Below are 19,085 nucleotides of genomic sequence, written 5' to 3' on the forward strand. Positions count from 1 at the left end.
AATTGCGGAAACCACACAAGCAGTTCTTTAATGAAGTGGTCTCTGGTGGCTTCAGGACTGACACACGTGACAAACAAAACTGTCTTGGAAGACAGTCACAGATTTTTCACTAGGAAATTCTCTAATATATAATACTTGAGCATACAGAAACTATAATTAATAATATAACAAAGACCCAGGTACTCTCTCAATACAGTTTAAGCAGATCTTAACATTTTGCATATGTGTTCAAACATTTGTTTAAAGAGATTAAATATCAAGGTAGAATTTAAGTACCTAATATACCCTTCCCTTCCCCCCACAAAAAGACATCCAGAATTTGACGTTTATTATTCCTGTGCATATAGTCATTCAATTATTGCATTTCTATGCAACCATAAAATATCTACTTTTATTTTTGCTTATTTTTAAAAGATAATACAAATTGTGTTAGATGGTATAAATCTTATTGAAACTTGCTTTTCTTGCCCAACATTATGTTGAGCATTGTTTGCAATAGCAAAAAAATGGAGAACCACCATCAACAGAAAAATGATTAAATATCCTGTGGCACATTTATATAATAGGATTTGTACAGATGTTAAAATGGATGATATTTTTCAAAGAACTAGCTTTATATTTTGCATGGAATTTCTTTTGCCATACATTAGCAGACTTTCTGGGAGTTTTTCTTAAAAGTGTTTCTTTTAAAAGACGGACAGGGCTGGATTTTGTTCTGGATTCTTATCCAAATTTCTGTATTTTAAGAGCAGAGTTTGAGCCATTTGCAATTATTCTTATTACTGATAGTTTTGGACTTGATTCTACTATCTAATTTTGTTTTGGTTTTGGACTTGATTCAACTCTCTGATTTTATAATCATTCTTTATTCCTTGCTTCTTTTTTTTCCTTTCTGCCTTCTATCAAGTAGATACATTTTCTGTATTCCCTTTCTTTGTTGTTGTTCATTTGCTGACTTAGATGCTATAGGTTATATTTCTATTATTTTACTGATGATCCTTTGCGTTGCAAAAAAAGTTACAAAATTACAAAGCTCTGCCCAAAGACAGAATAGATCTTAGCATTCCTTAACTCCCTCTTAAATATCCCCTCTTCCATCTATAGCTTCTGTTTCCTATTTTAATGCAAAAAATATGGACATTATTTTTATGGTGACCAGTTACTCACATTTACCAACAGGCTTTATTTACTTGTGTGCTCACCATTAATTCCTGTCTCTCACACTATGCTTTTGGGTTCACTTTTCTTCTTCTTGAGGTATATCCCTTATACTTCTTTTAGTGAAGTCTGGAGTGCTAAATTATGTCATTGTAAACCTAAAATGTTTTTACTTTGCCTTCATTCATAACTAATAATTTAGCTATTTTAGCTATTATATAATGCTTTATTTTCCCTCAGCCTATGAAAGATATATCTTCATTGTCTTTTGGCATCTGCTGTTGCTAATGCAAATTTTGCTGTCAGTTGGTTGTCATTTTATTACAGGAAACCTGCTTGCAGCTCCCTTGAACACAACCAGCTTCTTATAGCATTTAATATTTTCTCACCCTTGACATAATTTGGAACAATCTCACACAATGCATTTTGGTATGTGTTTGGTATTACTTAGGTATGGCAAGTGAGGTGCATTTACTGTCTAGGAATTTGAGCCTTTAGAGCTGTTTATCTATCTTCCACGCTCTTTCATTTTTAAAATTGAGATATAGTTCACATACCATAGAATTCACCATTTGAAGTGTACAGTTCAGTGCTTTTTATTTTATTCACAAGGTTGTGCAATCATCACCAATATTTAATTACAAAACATTTTTTTTCACATCTTTATTGGAGTATAATTGCTTCACAATGTTGTGTCAGTTTCTGCTGCACAACAAAGTGAATCAGCTATATGTATACATATCTCCCCATATCCCCTCCCTCTTGAGCCTTCCTCCCACCCCCCCCATACCACCCCTCTAGGTCATCACACAGCACCGAGCTGATCTCCCCGTGCTATGCAGCAGCTTCCCACTAGCCATCCATTTTACATTAGGTAGTGTATGTATGTCCATGCTACTCTCTCACTTCATCCCAGCTTTCCCTTCTACCCCTGTGTCCTCAAGTCCATCTCTACGTCTGTGTCTTTATTCCTGCCCTGCCACTAGGTTCATCAGTACAGCTTTTTTAGTTTCCATATATATGCGTTAGCATACAGTATTTGTTTTTGTCTTTCTTACTTCACTCTGTATGACAGACTCTAGGTCCATCCACCTCACTACAAATAATAACTCAATTTCGTTTCTTTTTATGGCTAAGTAATAGTCTATTGTATATATGTGCCACATCTTCTTTATCCATTCATCTGTTGATAGACATTTAGGTTGCTTCCATGTCCTGGCTATTGTATATAGTGCTGCAATGAACAGTGTGGTATATCTATCTTTTTTTTTTTTAAGTTGACCATTTTTTTGATATAAATTTATTTATTTATATATATTTTTTGGCTGCGTTGGGTCTTTGTTGCTGTGTGCGGGCTTTCTCTAGTTGTGGTGAGCGGGGGCTACTCTTCATTGCAGTGCACAGGCTTCTCATTGCGGTGGCTTCTCTTGTTGCAGAGCACAAGCTCTAGGCATGCGGGCTTCAGTGGTTGCGATGCGTGGACTCAGTAGTTGTGGCTCACAGGCTTAGTTGCTCTGTGGCATGTGGGATCTTCCTGGACTAGGGCTCGAACCCGTGTCCCCTGCATTGGCAGGTGGATTCTTAACCACTGCACCACCAGGGAAGTCCACATGTATATTTTTGAATTATGGTTTTCTCAGGGTATATGCCCAGTAGTGGGATTGCTGGGTCGTATGGTAGTTCTATTTTTAGTTTTTTAAGGAACCTCCATACTGTTCTCCATAGTGGGGTATCAATTTACATTCCCACCAACAGTGCAAGAGGGTCCCCTTTTCTCCACGCCCTCTCCAGCATTTATTGTTTCTAGATTTTTTGATGATGGCCATTCTGACTGGTGTGAGGTGATACCTCATTGTGGTTTTGATTTGCATTTCTCTAATGATTAGTGATGTTGAGCATCTTTTCATGTGTTTGTTGGCCATCTGTATGTCTACTTGGGAGAAATGTCTATTTAGGTCTTCTGCCCATTTTTGGACTGGGTTGTTTGTTTTTTTGATATTGTGCTGCATGAGCTGCTTGTATATTTTGGAGATTAATCCTTTGTTAGTTGCTTTGTTTGTAAATATTTTCTCCCATTCTGAGGGTTGTCTTTTTGTCTTATTTATGGTTTCCTTTGCTGTGGGAAAGTTTTGAGTTTCATTAGGTCCAATTTGTTTATTTTTGTTTTTATTTCCATTTCTCTAGGAGGTGGGTCAAAAAGGATCTTGCTGTGATTTACGTCATAGAGTGTTCTGCCTATGTTTTCTCTAAGAGTTTTATAGTGTCTGGCCTTATGTTTAGGTCTTTAATCCATTTTGAATTTATTTTTGTGTATGGTGTTAGGGAGTGTTCTAATTTCATTCTTATACATGTACCTGTCCAGTTTTCCCAGCACCACTTATTGAAGAGGCTGTCTTTTCTCCATTGGATATTCTTGCCTCCTTTGTCAAAGATAAGGTGACCATAGGTGTCACCTATATTTTGTGCCAGTACCATACTGTCTTGACTACTGTAGCTTTGTAGTATAGTCAGAAGTCAGGGAGCCTGATTCCTCCAGCTCTGTTTTTCTTTCTCAAGATTGCTTTGGCTATTCGGGGTCTTTTGTGTTTCCATACAAATTGTAAAAATTTTTGCTCTAGTTCTGTGAAAAATGCCCTTGGTAATTTGACAGGGATTGCATTGAACCTGTAGACTGTTTTGGGTAGTATAGTCATTTTCACAATGTTGATTCTTCTAATCCAGGAGCATGGTATATCTCTCCATCTGTATATGTCATCTTTGATTTCTTTCATCAGTGTTTTATAGTTTTCTGCATACAGGTCTTTTGTCTCCTTAGGTAGGTTTATTCCTAGGTATTTTATTCTTTTTGTTGCAATGGTAAATGGGATTGTTTCCTTAATTTCTCTTTCTGATCTTTCGTTATTAGTGTATAAGAATGCAAGAGATTTCTGTGCATTGATTTTGTATCCTGAAATCTTACCAAATTCATTGATTAGTTCTAGTAGTTTTCTGGTGGCATCTTTAGGATTTTCTTTGTATAGTATCATGTCATCAGCAAACAGTGACAGTTTACAAAACATTTTCTTCACCAATAAAAAAAAATCCCATACCCATGAGAATTCACTCTCCATTCTTCTCCCTCCCCAGGCTCTAGTAACCACAAGTCTACGTTCTGTCTCTATAGATTTGTCGATTCTGCATATTTCACATAAATGGAATCATACAATATGTGGCCATTTGTGTCTGGCTTCTTTCACTTGGCAAAATGTTGTCAAGGTTCATTCATGTTGTAGAACGTATCAGTACTTTCTTCCTTTAGTACGGTCAAATAATAAGCTATTGTATGGATATACCACATTTTGTTTATATATTCATCAGCTGATGGGCATTTAGGTTGTCTCCAGTTTTGGGCTATTATGAGTAATGTTGCTATGAATATTTGTGGACAAGTTTTTGTGTGAACATATGTTTTCAGTTCTCTTGAGAACATACCTAGGAGCAGAACTGCTGGGTGTTATGGTCACTCTATGATTAACATTTTAAGGAACTGCCAAACTGTTTTCCAAAGTAGTTGCACCATTTACATTCCCATCAGCAATGTATGGTGGTACTAATGTTTCCACATCATTGTCAACACTTGTTATTATCCATCTTTTTTATTCTTGCCTTTCTAGTGCATGTGAAGTGGTATCTGACTGTGGTTTTGATTTGCATTTCCCTAATGACTAATGATGTTGAGCATCTTTTCACGTTCCATTTGCCTATCTTCTTTGGAGAAATGTTTCTTCAAATCTTTTGCCCACTTTTTAATTGTCTTGTTTGTCTTTTTATTGTTGAGTTATAAGAATTCTTTACATATTTTGGATACTAAATCCTTATCAGATTTATGGTTTGCAAATATTTTCTTTCATTACATGAATTTTCTTTTAGTTTTCTTGATAATGGAACGTTTTTAATTTTGATGAAGTTGTATTATTAATTTTTCTTTGGCAGCGTGGTCTTTCAGTATCATATCTAAGAAACCGTTGTCTAATTCAAGGTCATAAGGATGTTTTCTTCTAAGAGTTTTATGGTTCAAGCTCTTTCTTTTCTTTTTTTATATGGTTCCATCTGTACAATATGTTTGGTATAAAGTCCTAAGGACTATCTTCCAACATTAATTCTCTTTTCAGCTGTGTTCTACCTTGAGTTTATACCACCAACTGTGTTTTTCTTTGTTTTTAAAAAATTCCAATGACTATATGTTTGTTTGCTTTTTAAAAAATTATTAATTAATTTATTATTTATTTTTGGCTGCATTGGGTGTTTGTTGCGGTGCACGGGCTTCTCATTGCGGTGGCTTCTCTTGTTGTGGAGCATGGGCTCTAGGCACACAGGCTTCAGTAGTTGTGGCTTGCAGGCTTAGTTGCTACGCAGCATGTGGGATCTTCCCAGACCAGGGCTCGAATCTATGTCCCCTGCATTGGCAGGCGAGTTCTTAACCACTGTGCCACCAGGGAAGCCCTGTTTGTTTGCTTTTTAACATTTCAGACTTTGGATTGCTTCTTTTGCATATCTCTGTTCTTGTTTGGCTTCAGCATAATTTTCCTTTATTGGTTTTAAAGGATTTTTATTCCTCCATTTGGCTCTTTGAGTATCTTAAAACATATTTTAAGTTGCTTGACAGCCTGCACCAAGAGCTTGTGATAGAGGCATGTGCACTGTGGGAGGGAATGTGTGGCGTTCGTGAGGTCACAAGGAGAAACAGCGGGCTGGCTGTCATTATGAATGACGTGGAGGGCGTCTGCTAAACAAAGCATGGTTTATTATGTCAAGTGTTTTGAGAACGACCCACTCCACCTCCACAGGTTTTCAAGTGGTTGGAACTCAGGTCCTGACACCCAATTTGGGACCACTTTAGACTGCGAAACTAAGGCCAAAGACAGGTGGCTGAGACTCTGACTCAGAGGACTTAGAATCCTAGCAGGCCAGCAATAGGTCCCTGGCATAGCAGGTGGGAACCAGGTTAGGTCTGCATGTTCATGCAGATGTCCAGTATGTCAGAGGTCCCACCTGACCCAGGAATGTTATGACTTTACAAAGAAGAGCAAACACCATCACTACAGCCTGAAGTTGTTGGGTTTAGAAATGTTTTCCTCATAATGACTATAATCCTAAGAGCACAATAACCACAAACAGGGACAAGATGAAATGGGCTTCCAGAGACTACAGAGCAAGGTCTACTCAGTACTAAAAAACAGTCAGTACAGTTGTATAGTTATAGTTGTATAGCTGTAAGTTAGTATAGTTGATACAAATCCAATTTCCAAGATGAGCCTTCTTCTGAGGATGGCTGCTTTCTATCTAGTCATAAATTAAATTGGATAATGCTCACTCACACACCAGGGCACCCGGCCTCATAAACATTTATGAGCACACAATATGTGCTTGTCACCTCAGCAGGCACTGGGACAAAAAAGAATAAGACAGTCCCTACCCTTGAAAAAGCCACCGATCAATGGTTAAAGGACTTATAAGCAAATAATTATACGTCAGCATTAATTCTACCTAGATAGTTTGGAGAGAATGCAAAGAGAAATTAACCAGGGGAGAAAAGGGTAAAGACTGTTCTAGGCAGAGTGAGAGGCAAGTAAGTTCAGGGGCTACTCAGTGGACACTGAGTCCAGCTGTTGGACTGCATTAAGCTGAGGCTGAAAAAGCAGATGGACATAGATTATATTTCATCTAATCTAAGATGCCGCTGATTATAAAGTGAACTATTACCTCATGTACAACCAAGAAAAAAATGCTGTTAATCCAATTATAACACCCCATTGCTTGCAAAACATTCCTATTTCAGAGTAGCTAAAATGCAAGTCACTGTCCCTCTTTGAATGGATGAAATATGGAAATTCCCCAAAGAAACAATGTAAAAGATAAATCAACATTAGAAAACAGATTTTTTAAAAGATAAACTAAATGCAAACAAAATATGAATATAATTTTTCTTATCAAAGTAGTTAAGTATCAATGTTAGCAGTAGCAAGAGCAAAGTGAAATGGCAAACTCATTGCTTAAAGTATAAAATAATACTACTTTTCTGGAAATCACTTTGATAATAATGGGTCAAGAACCTAAGTATGTACATACTCTTTGAGTCAGTAATTGCACCTACAGGAAGCTGTCCTAAATCCATATTTACAGACTCAGAAGAAGACTTATGTACAAGAATGTAAAGTTATTAATGATAAAAAAGGCAAGCTATATAAATGCCAGATTATTAATGAATACCGTCGGCCCCTTGTATCTATAGATGTGGAACCTGCAGATATGGAGGGTTAACTGTGGGTGACTTGAGCATCCATGGATTCTGGTATTTGTGGGTAGTCCTGAAACCAATTCCATGGATGCTGTATATAAATCAATGTGGCATAATCATATGAAATGTTAGTCAATTGCTGAAATATTTTTAAAATATTTAATAACATGAGGGAAAGCTCATAATGTAATAGTAAATTTTAAAAGGGGGGAAACAAAACTCCATGTAGAGTATAATCTCAATCTAGAAAAAAAAAGGTATTTAAGAAGCACTGGAAGGAGAGGTAATCTTGATTAGCTCTGAGTGGCAGCATTTTGGCAACATCCTTCCTTCTTTTAATTTGTATTATTTTTTGATTTTTCTACAATGTCTATATTTACCTTTTATAATCTCTCCTTCCCTCCAAATAAATGTGTTTTTCCAAGTTTTACTTGGAACCTAATTTGCATGGAGAATGTAAGCCTGTGTATGGAGACAGTGACCAATAGGTACCTCTCATATTAAATAGTGATTACACAGGATTGTCACGAATGCTTAAAATTTTCTAGTAAATGTTAGATAGGATCCAGTACAGATCGTCCATGACCTCCTTATTTCTCAGTAGTAGATACTCGCTATGAGCACCCTCTATGAGTCAGTACTATGTTAAATTGATGAGTATTATTTCTAATTCTTATTATCATGCAGACAGATGAGAAAACAGATGCTCTAAGAAGCTGAATAAGTGTAGTGAGCCTGCACAGGGTGAACATGGCAAAGCTGAGATTTGAACCCAAGTCTCTCTCTCTCACCAAAAATTCATTCTTCCCCCTGTGCCATCTGCCTCTCAAAGAAATACTTGCACAGCATGTCCTGATGAACCTTAAGGAAGATCAAGATTCTACCCTTTCCATCAGTGAGCAGGAGAGATTGTGAACCAACTATGAATATGTTATGTCCATTCTTGGGAGAACCTTACAAATGTGGATGACAGAAACAAAGCCCTCTGATAACATGGGGTCAACAGGATACACAAGGGGCCAGATTCCCCACTTATCAACTGCTAAACTCAACTCCTGAGAAACGGGTCCTTTCTGCTGTCTGTGATCAACTAAGATTATGAAGCAACGATATTTACCCACCTGGCAAGGTAAGGCAGCTTGTGGAGCTAGTGCTTGGGGCTGGTGAGCCATGAGAATGTTTCTTTGTGCCTGTAAAGAGGAAAGAGAGGATGAGAAAGAATAGGATTGTGGACAGACTTTTCAGACCGGTAAATGCTCATGTGCAATGTTATCAAATGATCCAAAAGTTTGGGTCTGAAGACAACATTGAGAAGAAGGTTGGGTGATGGTGTGGGAGCAAAGCAGGGCATAGCCCATGGTCCAGTAAAGCCAGGAGCACAGCCTTTACCTCTGTGCGTGTGATGGTTCTTGGTCTCCAGACTGGTCTGAGCAGGCGTGCACTTTAGGATCACCAGGGAAGCGTTCTAAATATGCAGTTACCTGAGCGCCACACCCAGAGATTCTGTGTTCATTGTACTGGGCTGGAGCTCTGGCATCCGGATTTTCAAAGCCCACCCCAGGTGATGCTAATGTGCATCCAGAGTGGAGAACTGCTGCTGTGAAAGGGAAAGTTCTGGATTTAGAAGTGAGAAGTCAGGGGTTTGTCTCTGCTTTGTCCCTATAGCCTTTACTCCCTATTGGACCTCAAGCAACAAACTTGATTTCTCTGGAACCTCTGAAGAGCTGTGAAGATGAAGTCTTCATCTGCAAAACGAGGGAAATAACAACTACGTCTAAGTGTTCTGGCGAGAAATAAAGGAAGCGAGGTGAATTGTTCTGCAAAAGAACATTTACACATATGTGTGTGTGTGTATGTTTGTATATATATAATATATGCCTATACACACATACATGTATATATTATTTTATACATAAATATACGTATACACATAAAATGCACATACACATATATACATATATATTTTATCTATAAATGCAAATATTATTTGTTTATTCGTTGGTTTCTTTGTTTATTTGGCCATACAGAGTGGGGCAAAAGAGGCCTGAAGGCCAGAATCCAGCAACATGACAAATGCCTGGAGTCTGAGCTGGCAGAAAAGCAGAGAGAATTCTCAGGCAGAGGGTAGGCATGATTTAACGTCAAGTTATTTGTCACAAGTCCCCTGAACCTACGCAAACTTTTTGTAAAGGCTACTTTCCATGCAGGGGCCTGGTGTGAGTGGAGGTTGTGCTAGTCTGAGTGAACATAGTCATGGGCAAAGATAACGAGAAGACACACTGACTGATCTCGACATCAGACGACGTAGGAACTTGGGGTCCAGGCGAGGGATAAGCTTTCCCAACCCCGGAATACCTGGTGAGATGTGAAGATATACACTAGGGATGGTGTTTGAGACTGTCCCATTTTAGTCTTAAAGAACAGGGTACTACCCTTGACATTCTGTGTTACTGTTAATTATTATTATTATTATTATTATTATTATTATTATTATTATTATTATTATCAGTGGAAGTACCATTAATAGTGTTAGTAGTAGTAGTAATAATAATAGTAAAAATAGAGAACACGAAATTAATCCAAATACCTCAGACCCACAAAAACTGTTAATTTGCAAGAGGTGAGAGAAGTGGTATCTGGCAGAACTTTTAGGTCTTCATTTTCCAGATCTTGTAGATGCCCTGAATGTAAGAGTTGGGGGATTTTTATAAATATGGCTTCCAGGGTCATTTGCTGACCCACTGAAGGGGAACCTCCAGGGAATGAAGCCACAAGTTTGCAGGTCAACAGGTTCCCCAGGTGAGTCTAATGATCATCCATCATATGGGGGTGTTGAGACACTAGAGGTAAAAAGATTTACCCAAAGGGATAAGTGGGGTCCGGGCCAGGGCTGCCTCACTGCACAGCTCCAGGGGGTGCCACTCACATTGTATCCTACAGGAAGAATGGTGGACCTGAGTGTATAACAAGCCAGTCCCGATCAAAGGCACTACCAGGGTGCAGATCCATAGCCATTCCTGACCCACCAGAAACAACCTATGTCCCACTGGATCCGCCTCCACGGTGGGGAAGCCAATGATTCAAAGTGTTTATCCCTCCACTCACGCGATGTTTCACTTGTCTCACTGTCCCTTTCAGATAGGGTTTCTCTCGACAGATGCACACTGATATTTTGTCACATCATTCTTTGCTGTCCTGTGCATGGTAGGATGTTTAGCAGCATCCCTGACCTCTACCGCTAGGTGTCAGCAGCAACCCCCCTCCTCACCCCCCCACCAAGCCCTCCACCGTCGTGATAATCAAAAATGTCCTCCAGACACTGACAAATGTCCCCTAGGAACAAAATTGCCCTCCGTTGAGAACCATTGCTTTAGGAAGGAGGCAGAGTTTAGGGTTTTTTATTCAGAGCTGTGACACACAATTTGGCCACTTGGTCATTAGCATCTGTCACTGTCACATATCAGGCAGCTACCATGTTCTAGGCACCATATTAGTAATGGACAATTAAACGTACGTTAGTTATCTTTTCTGATACTCTCTGATGATAGAATGATTCCTAATTTATGGAATTTGGAGACAAAGTGTAAGTAATTTTCACAAAGTTACTGAATGTTGGGGGGCAAAATTTAAGCCAAGATCCTTCAGAGTTTAAACCTAGAGAAACGTTTCCCAATGACTCTTGCTATTTCTTGACCAATCCGTTATTCAGGTTTCCTTCAGGTGCCTTCTTCCTAAATTTGCCTACACATAAGAACTACCTGGGATTATTAACAAAAAGGAAAAAAAACCCAGATTCCCTAGCCCAGCCAAGCGCTAGTGAGCCAGCATTTCTGGAGGGGCGTGGATCTTTCACAAGTGTCCCAGGTGATTCTGAACTTCAGGGAGGCTTGGAAAACCTTATGTGATAGAAATTTCCTTCTTTAACTGCTGGAAAATAGGGCACTCTGCTTTCCACAGATACCCTCATGAAGCAGAGAGATCAAATGTAATGTGACCTAAATGAGCACTTAAAAACCTGCAAAGCACTGAATGACGACAAGCTTTTAATGGTGTTACCTGTAGAAATATTCACTATTGCCAGGTTATTTCATAGAAATGCTTGGCGCAATTAAAGTCACCTATCAAGGGACTTCCCTTGTAGCGCACTGGTTAAGAATCCACCTTCCAATGCAAGGGACACGGGTTCGATCTCTGGGCCGGGAAGATCCCATAGGCCGTGGAGCAACTAAGCCCGTGCACCACCACTACTGAGCCTGCGCTCTACAGCCTGTGCCCTGCAGCAAGAGAAGCCACCGCAATGAGAAGCCCGTGCACAGCAACAAAGAGTAGCCCCGCTCACCACAAATAAAGAAAAGCCCGCGTGCAGCAATGAAGACCCAACGCAGCCAAAAATAAATAAAAATAAAATAAATAATTTTTTTTTAAATGATCTATCATGAGCTTCCCAAAGCCTGAAGCTTGATGGCTTTTTCTTGGGGCAGCTTTTCATTCCCTTGGTGGCTCCTTTGCAGATAGTGAATGAGACAGAAAACTCTGGGGGCCGTGGGTCAGTGGAAAAGCAGAGCTGCAAGCCCTCTACCAATGCGGTTATTTTCTCTGTATGCTTGACGAAATGCCCAATATATCAGGAAAAGGGAGAAACCACGTGCGCCTCTCCTAATCGTGAGTCACAAACAGGTAGCAGGCAGAGACGCATAAAATAAACCTGTTGCCAATGTCTCCAGACCATCAGGTGGCCCCATGGACCATTGTGGGTGGTTAGGCTCTGAGTCAGCCTCCCCTGGGCTCCCTGTTAAGTCAGGTTGTGTCCCTGAAATCATTTTCCACTCCATAGCCACCAAATAACCGATCACTTTACTCAAAGTTCCGTTTGTGGGAATAATAGCTTACCTAAGTTTCATTTGCTACTCAGCTTATCTAAGTTTCATTTTCTAAAACCTTTCACCCTCCCTTGCTCCCATTCCCAGGGAACACATCAGAAATTAAACTGGAAGATCCACATCCAGATCAGCTTTCAAACTGACCCCTACTGTTCCAGGCTGGTGGACACTAGACCTCATTCTGGGATTTATTGTAGAAATCTACCTGGGATGCTGCTCCGTGAGTGACTCAGAATTCACTCTTCCAGTGCTTTTTAATCCTGGCTCCACATTAGGATGGTCTGGGGAGTTCTAAAGAAAATATGCTAATACCTGGGCCTCCCCCTAGACATGCTGTTTCACCGATCTAGGATGGGGCCCGGGTGAGCCTGTCTGCAGCCAGGAGTGAGAAGCAGTGTACCCAGTGAATACCTGTGGAAGACATTTCTTTCAGCTGTAAGGGAAGCATTCTTTCTTCTGAGGAACTGGTGTGCTTTATCCTCATGAATGATGTGAATCTTGTAAATGGGTTCTTTTCATTTTTATTTAGGTTTCCCGGAAACTCAGACCCAATTTATGATCTAATGCTGGGAACTGGGGAGGCCTATCCAGCCTGCATGACCGTACACTAACGTTTGCCCTGTTTGACTCAGTCTACACTAGCTTGACTTCCTGCCTCTGGTTTTATTCTGCAGTCTTCATTTTTTAAAAGCAAATTGGTTACATTTATGTGATTTTAGACTTCTGAAATATTTTTTAAATGAGGTAAGGAAAATAAAAACATGAATAAACAACTACATCAGCGCTGACATTGTGCTAAGTTCCATTTTCCTCATCTATAAAAATTTAAAAACATCGATTTCAGGATGTCATTGTGAGGACCAAGTGAGAGAACTCAGCAAAGTGAAGTGTGATAGAGTGTGTGTTATTAGTTTATATTCAAAAGAAAGGTGTGTGTGTGTGTGTGTGTGTGTGTACAGTAGCTAATATGTCCTCTTTGGGAGAGAAGCACTTTAAGGTCACGCATTACACTGTCCTTGACCCAGAGCATGTGAATGTTCAAGGAGTAAACAACCCAATCAGTCAGCTCCGGGCAGAGATGTCAACCCAGCAGCTTGTGTGACTGCAAGTATCTTTTGACAAACTAATAGCTTTCAGATATTTCAAATTAATGTCCTTGGTTGGTTCAGCTACAGGGCAACAAATCCAATTCATCAGGAGTCTGGAGAAGAGGACAGTGATGAAAGTGACAACCAAGGCTTCCTGCCTTGGGGCAAATACACACACCTAAGACTCAGGACGTGAGGTTAGCACTAAACCCAATGATTGGCAACTTGACCTCAAGTAATTTCCCTCTGCAAAGTAAGATTAGCACGGCCAGGCCCAAGCCTGCCGGGAAAGGCGATTTAAAAGCCCTTGAGACCTAGCATCATCGTTAGTAATGGTCCAACAATAGCAATGTTGTTACAACACAAGCAGGTCCCAAGGCAGAAGTGGGTGCTGAAGGATTAAAGTAGGAAAAGTGTCTGTCAGCCTACTGTGCATTTTCACTTTCTTTCTTTTAGCCTATTGCAGTGTCTGCCTTTACAATACCCACAACATTTGATAGCCGTTGCTGAGCACATCCATCAACATTTTCTCTGTGTTCCATTTAGAGGGTGGCAGAGATCAATGAGCTAAATGAATCGTTATCTTTGCCCTTTTGCAGCCTTGAAAAAAGGGCATCAAGAGAAGTCCACGTTCTGCTTAGGGCTGTGGAATCTCTGAAAGTTTGGAGGGCTTCAAGCGCACCTCCTGTACTTTCCTAAGAGTTGTTTTCCAACAGTGTATAAGCTAGAGCAGCAGAGTCAGAGTGTTTGATAACATTTCTCCTCCACAATACATGAATACCATGCTTTCTTTTGTGTGACCTGATCTCTGTGCATCACAAAGAACAATGATCAAAAACATAAGAGCTATTCAGACATGCAACGTTATATGCTATTTAAATATGGCCGTTTTAATATCTGAATATGCCTTGGGATTGGGTCTATGAATGAGGAGTCTGAAAAAAGGTCCACGACCTTTGACCCAGTATTCTAAGAATTCTTCCAATGGAGATATTCAGAAATGTGACAAAGGCTTATGTACAAAGAGCCCCGCTGCTGTTATTTACAACTTCTGAAAATAAAAGCATATAACTTAATTGTCCAACAGCAGACAGGTAGTTAAGTAAACTTCACTAGAGCCACAAAATGAAAAATTATGTTGCAATTGAAATTATATTAGTAAAGAGTTTTTTTAAATGGGTAATGCTTACAATCCAATGTTATGAGAACAAACCATAATACAAAATTAAATATATTATACTGTATGGTCTCAACTGTGCAAAAACACATAGCAAAAGACCATTGGGAAGTAAAGAACTGACAGTGAATGGGGTATTACAAGTGATTTAAATTTTATTATACTTCTCTATATTTTTCAAAATAAGTTCTGTTTTTTGCTCTCAGGAAAAAAAGGGAATTGAAAAAAAAGTGTCTCAACACATGGCCGCTTGGGAGGAACATCCCAGCCTCTTTAGTCAGTAATTACCCAGCGGAGTTACTGCAGAGGAACAACATACAGAGGTGGTCCAGATAAGGGGGTGGTACTTGTATAATATGCACCATCACCACTAGAGGTGCCTCTTAGTGGCTGGTTTGAAGGCTGGACGCCATTCACTATATTAAACCATGTATGTACGCTCACAAATAGGGGTAATGGCTAGTCCCTAGTCAGACTCCCTATGTTTGTAGCTGGAGAGAAAGAAAATATTGCCAGGTAGCCCTTTCTACCTGAGGGAGAAAGAAAAGGAAAAAATGTTTGGAATTCAAAAACTAGCATCGTAGGAATGTAAAACCATATCATGGTACCCAGAAGAAAACTGAACATATGGAAGCCAGCCTAATTCCTGGAACACTGGCATTTCTTATGCCTCCAAGGAGCTTCTGATAGCCCATCCACTCATCCCTCAAAAAAGATTATATGAGACGTGATACACTGTGTCTATCTTCAGTGTGCAGGCAAAAGCACTTGGTACCTGGATATTGCTTGGCATTTGGAAGAATACAAAAGAGACAGATGGTTGAGTGAGTCTGGACAGCCTCCCATCTGGGACAGAACATTGACAACAATGAAAAACATTAAAGTAAAGAAAAACAGCCTTTTCATTTTTCAAATTTCAATAGAGAGGTTAACTCATTGTTTTTATTTGGTAATCAGAAGAACATGCAAGTACTTATTCATTACTAGATGCCGGGGGAAAATTATACATTGAGGGACTGTCAGCCTCATCTGTGCAATAAAGATTTACAATAAACACATAATTTACTGAGAGCAGTTTAGCATATTCTGTTTTACATGAATCCCTATGATTTATTTTTGCATTTAGAGATGTGAGGCTATGGTATTTGAATAGTTTCTTTTAGTACAAACCAGCATCACAGGGAACAAAACACTTTTCTTAAAATGGATGGTCATTCTCTTGCAAATTGCAACCTGCATTTTATCTGCTAAAAACATATTTCACATCATGGAAGTACATTCTATCACTGCCATAAAATACAGACAAAGTCCATTTTATCATCTTCCCTTTTGGAAGAGCTTTCTCAGAACATATCTAGAAATACCTTCCTTATTCCTGAAAAGAACTATTTATTCGGCATGATTTGGGTTGAGGTTCAGGGTTTTGATTCTGCTTGCCTCCCTCTTTTGAGTCTTGTTAAACATTCTTGATTTTAATCCAGACATCTCCTTGAAATCCAGCTGAACAGCAGCAAGATCTCAGGCTGAGGAGATGAGCTGAGTTGGTGGCCAGTGCCCTAGTACGGAAAGGTCTAGAGACCCATGGTGAGGGCTTAACATCCTAAGGAGAAAAACCCTGTACAAAAATTGTGCCGTAGACTGAGAAGAGATAATAAGAGCATTATATTAGGCTCAAAGTGAGTCACCTTACTTTGGGTAATGGATATCCCATGAGGATTTCCTTTTTCCTGCTTCCTTTCCCCAAACTATTCCCTCCTCCCCATCTACCCATACCCCATCCCTGGCCCACAACCTTTCCTCATGTGGATCACACTGGAACAAGATAATTTTGTTTTTTCCATTATTTTGTGTTTCCATGTGCTAAAAAGATGCTGCAAGCAGAATGGCTTGCCTGGACAGAGGCAAAAGAAGGAATTTGCAAAAGGTATAAAAATGAGAGAAGAAAATAAGGAGAGAGAAAAAGTATGAAAAAGCGAGAGAATGCTTAGATTAGGTGGAGGGAGGAATCTGGCTGTACATAGGGCACCAGAGTTGATAAAAACCTAACTGAGCTCTACAAATGAAAATAGCAAATATTTTAAAAAAATTTTTACAGCATATAAAATTTTATAAAAATATCATCAAAGCAAGAAAAAAGGAAAATTTATACAGTTCTATCTCTAGAATCAGTTACTGGACAATACCTATGGCTGTAGATTTTTACTATAAATCTATGTTTATTGGTGTGCAACTATATTCTGTACCATCACACATATATCCACTCAAAGACAAGGACACTAGTACACAAATATCTACCCCACGACAGATCACCACAGAGAAGCAAAAACTATACAAGGGTATGCCTCCAGGGCAATCTATTGAAAAGCCATTCCATAGCCATTGGGTTTTCATGGGCTTTATTTTAAATGAGTTCTCCTGTACTGTAACCTGACAGAGAAATGCTTCTGTTGTCCAAAAGCCAGCTTCCATGAAGATACTTGGGTGAGGTTCAGCAAACATGACTGAAGCTGACCAAAGCTGACAGCCTCCAAGATGGCAATGACTGACCTACTACAGCAAGCATTAAGCCCCAGAAATGGTGAGATCTCCTCAATGGAGGCTAAGTGTGCCCTGAGTGAGGTGAAGGGCCCACACACCACTCCTTGGTTCAGTGGATGGCTATCTAGGCTGGGTTCAAGTTCATTTAGTGAAGCCAGCCATTGTCAGTGTCAGTCCATTTCTGCTTGAGAACAGAAGCCAGAATAAATGTCAATTCATTACAAATATGTCTGCCAATATTTTAAAGAAAAAAATGGATGAGGTGGAGGGGCATTAGTTAAAATAATCAGGACTTAATAATGTTGAAATTCACTTTCATGATCCTTTCAGTCCGGGTCTCCCACTGCACCCCACTCTTGTTCAATGTAAAAACAAGATATTCTTTTGATGAAACAATCCTTGTTTATTGCAGATTTCCTGGAGGAGCATCCAGGCTTTTGCAAATGTCCGATGAAAACATCCAGAGGACTTCTTCCCATTTTCTAAACTTTCCTGGACCCAAATTCACTTATCAGATGAACCCTGTCTAATGTCCTACAGGCTCTGTTACCATTCTAATTCTGCCATCATCTCTGTGCCCACCAGTGTGCTTGGTGAGAGGAAACCTTAACAACTGACATCTGGTCTTGGCAGATAATGTGTCTCTTGGTTCTCAGAGGGATATTTTATACAAATATTGTGCTGTTCATTACAATTTTTTCAAGTTCATTTTCTAAATGATAATGAGGCCTTTAATCATGGATCACTATCAATGAATTACATATATTACTTTCCACTTATTCACAAAGAGGACCCAATATAACATCATTATTGCAACGTTATTTCTTTAACATCCAACTGTGCTGTGGTTCAGTACTATACCGACCATAATATTGGCAGAGCACCGATTCCCCATGCTGCACATATAGATGTTTTTACTCGCTTCAAGAAAGTTTATTTTGGATTTTAAATATTACAACTTGGATTATAAATAAATCCACTGGTAATGGTGTCATCATCCCTTTTGGAAGTGAATTTTCATATAAATCCTGTTTTGGTTTGTTTCTGTTTTTTCATTTGTTTTTCTTAAACCCCCAAACCACAGAGAAGTTTTATTTTCATAAACTTGGCACTGCTAATTTCCCCCATACTACTTGCAATTTCCTGTCCCTTATAATAAGCTATTTGTGTCACTAGGGTATGTCTGCACATACTTAGAAGATAAGCCTTTAGCAATACACTGACATACAGAAGATGTTGAGTGCGTTTTCAGGTAAACTTGAACTTTGCACTCACAGGTGGCTAGTGGAATTCAGCTGGACAGTTCTGCATGTGTTTCCTGAACGCTGACTGTATGCCAGGCACTGTGGTGGGCCAGTGGTGCAAATCCTGTTGGGATGTGTGGGAATCTTGCAACCAGAATGAAGTTTATTTCCTAAAATCCCCTTTATGGGGGACATAATGCTACATACATAGGTTTTAATCTCAGAATCTTCTCTATCTCATTATGAGAAGAAGATTTTGTGCCTTTTTTCTTTTGTTTTCCTCCTTACTCCATGGGGAATGTTATGAAGTCATTTCTACCATGTAAGTCTCTGCTGAAAGGTTAAGAATAGAAGAAAACATATTACATGTTCTTCCTATCTATCTAAAGAAAATTCATCCATGACAGAAGTGACATTAAAAGACCAGCAACCTTACTCCTAAAATATGGATTACAAAATTGGTCTCCATCTTTTTATTTGCTGTCTCACATCCTGTGATAATATTGCTCTTTACTTTCTATTTTTCATATTTACTAGAGACATCACTTCAGGTGGAAAATATAATATAATGGCTTTAAATCTTCAAATGAAATGAACAGGTGCACTAGATAGTTCTTTGGCTCTCAGATGTCTAGATATCATTTTATTGTTTAAGTATATCAGGTCCTAAATGGGATCCTGTCAGATGTCTTCAATGCTTTTTAAAAGCTCCAGGAATGAAAT

The 19,085-nt window shown here is 39.2% G+C and overlaps 1 protein-coding gene across 5 annotated transcripts in view; it reads right to left on the minus strand.

The window, feature by feature from the left end:
- Positions 1-19,085, minus strand: part of PDE1C (phosphodiesterase 1C) — a gene marked incomplete at both ends in the record, with an annotated part of 531,390 nt that overhangs the window by 10,379 nt on the left and 501,926 nt on the right. For all 5 annotated transcript variants that reach the window (XM_081244322.1, XM_081244325.1, XM_081244324.1 and 2 more), the window contains one exon: positions 8,557-8,625. In XM_081244322.1, the coding sequence (XP_081100448.1) occupies positions 8,557-8,625 (69 nt within the window). The remainder of the gene's footprint in view (positions 1-8,556; positions 8,626-19,085) is intronic.

The sequence above is a fragment of the Mesoplodon bidens genome (genome assembly GCF_964165515.1).
Source record: "Mesoplodon bidens genome assembly, chromosome: 9".
Taxonomy (NCBI): Eukaryota; Metazoa; Chordata; class Mammalia; order Artiodactyla; family Ziphiidae; genus Mesoplodon; species Mesoplodon bidens.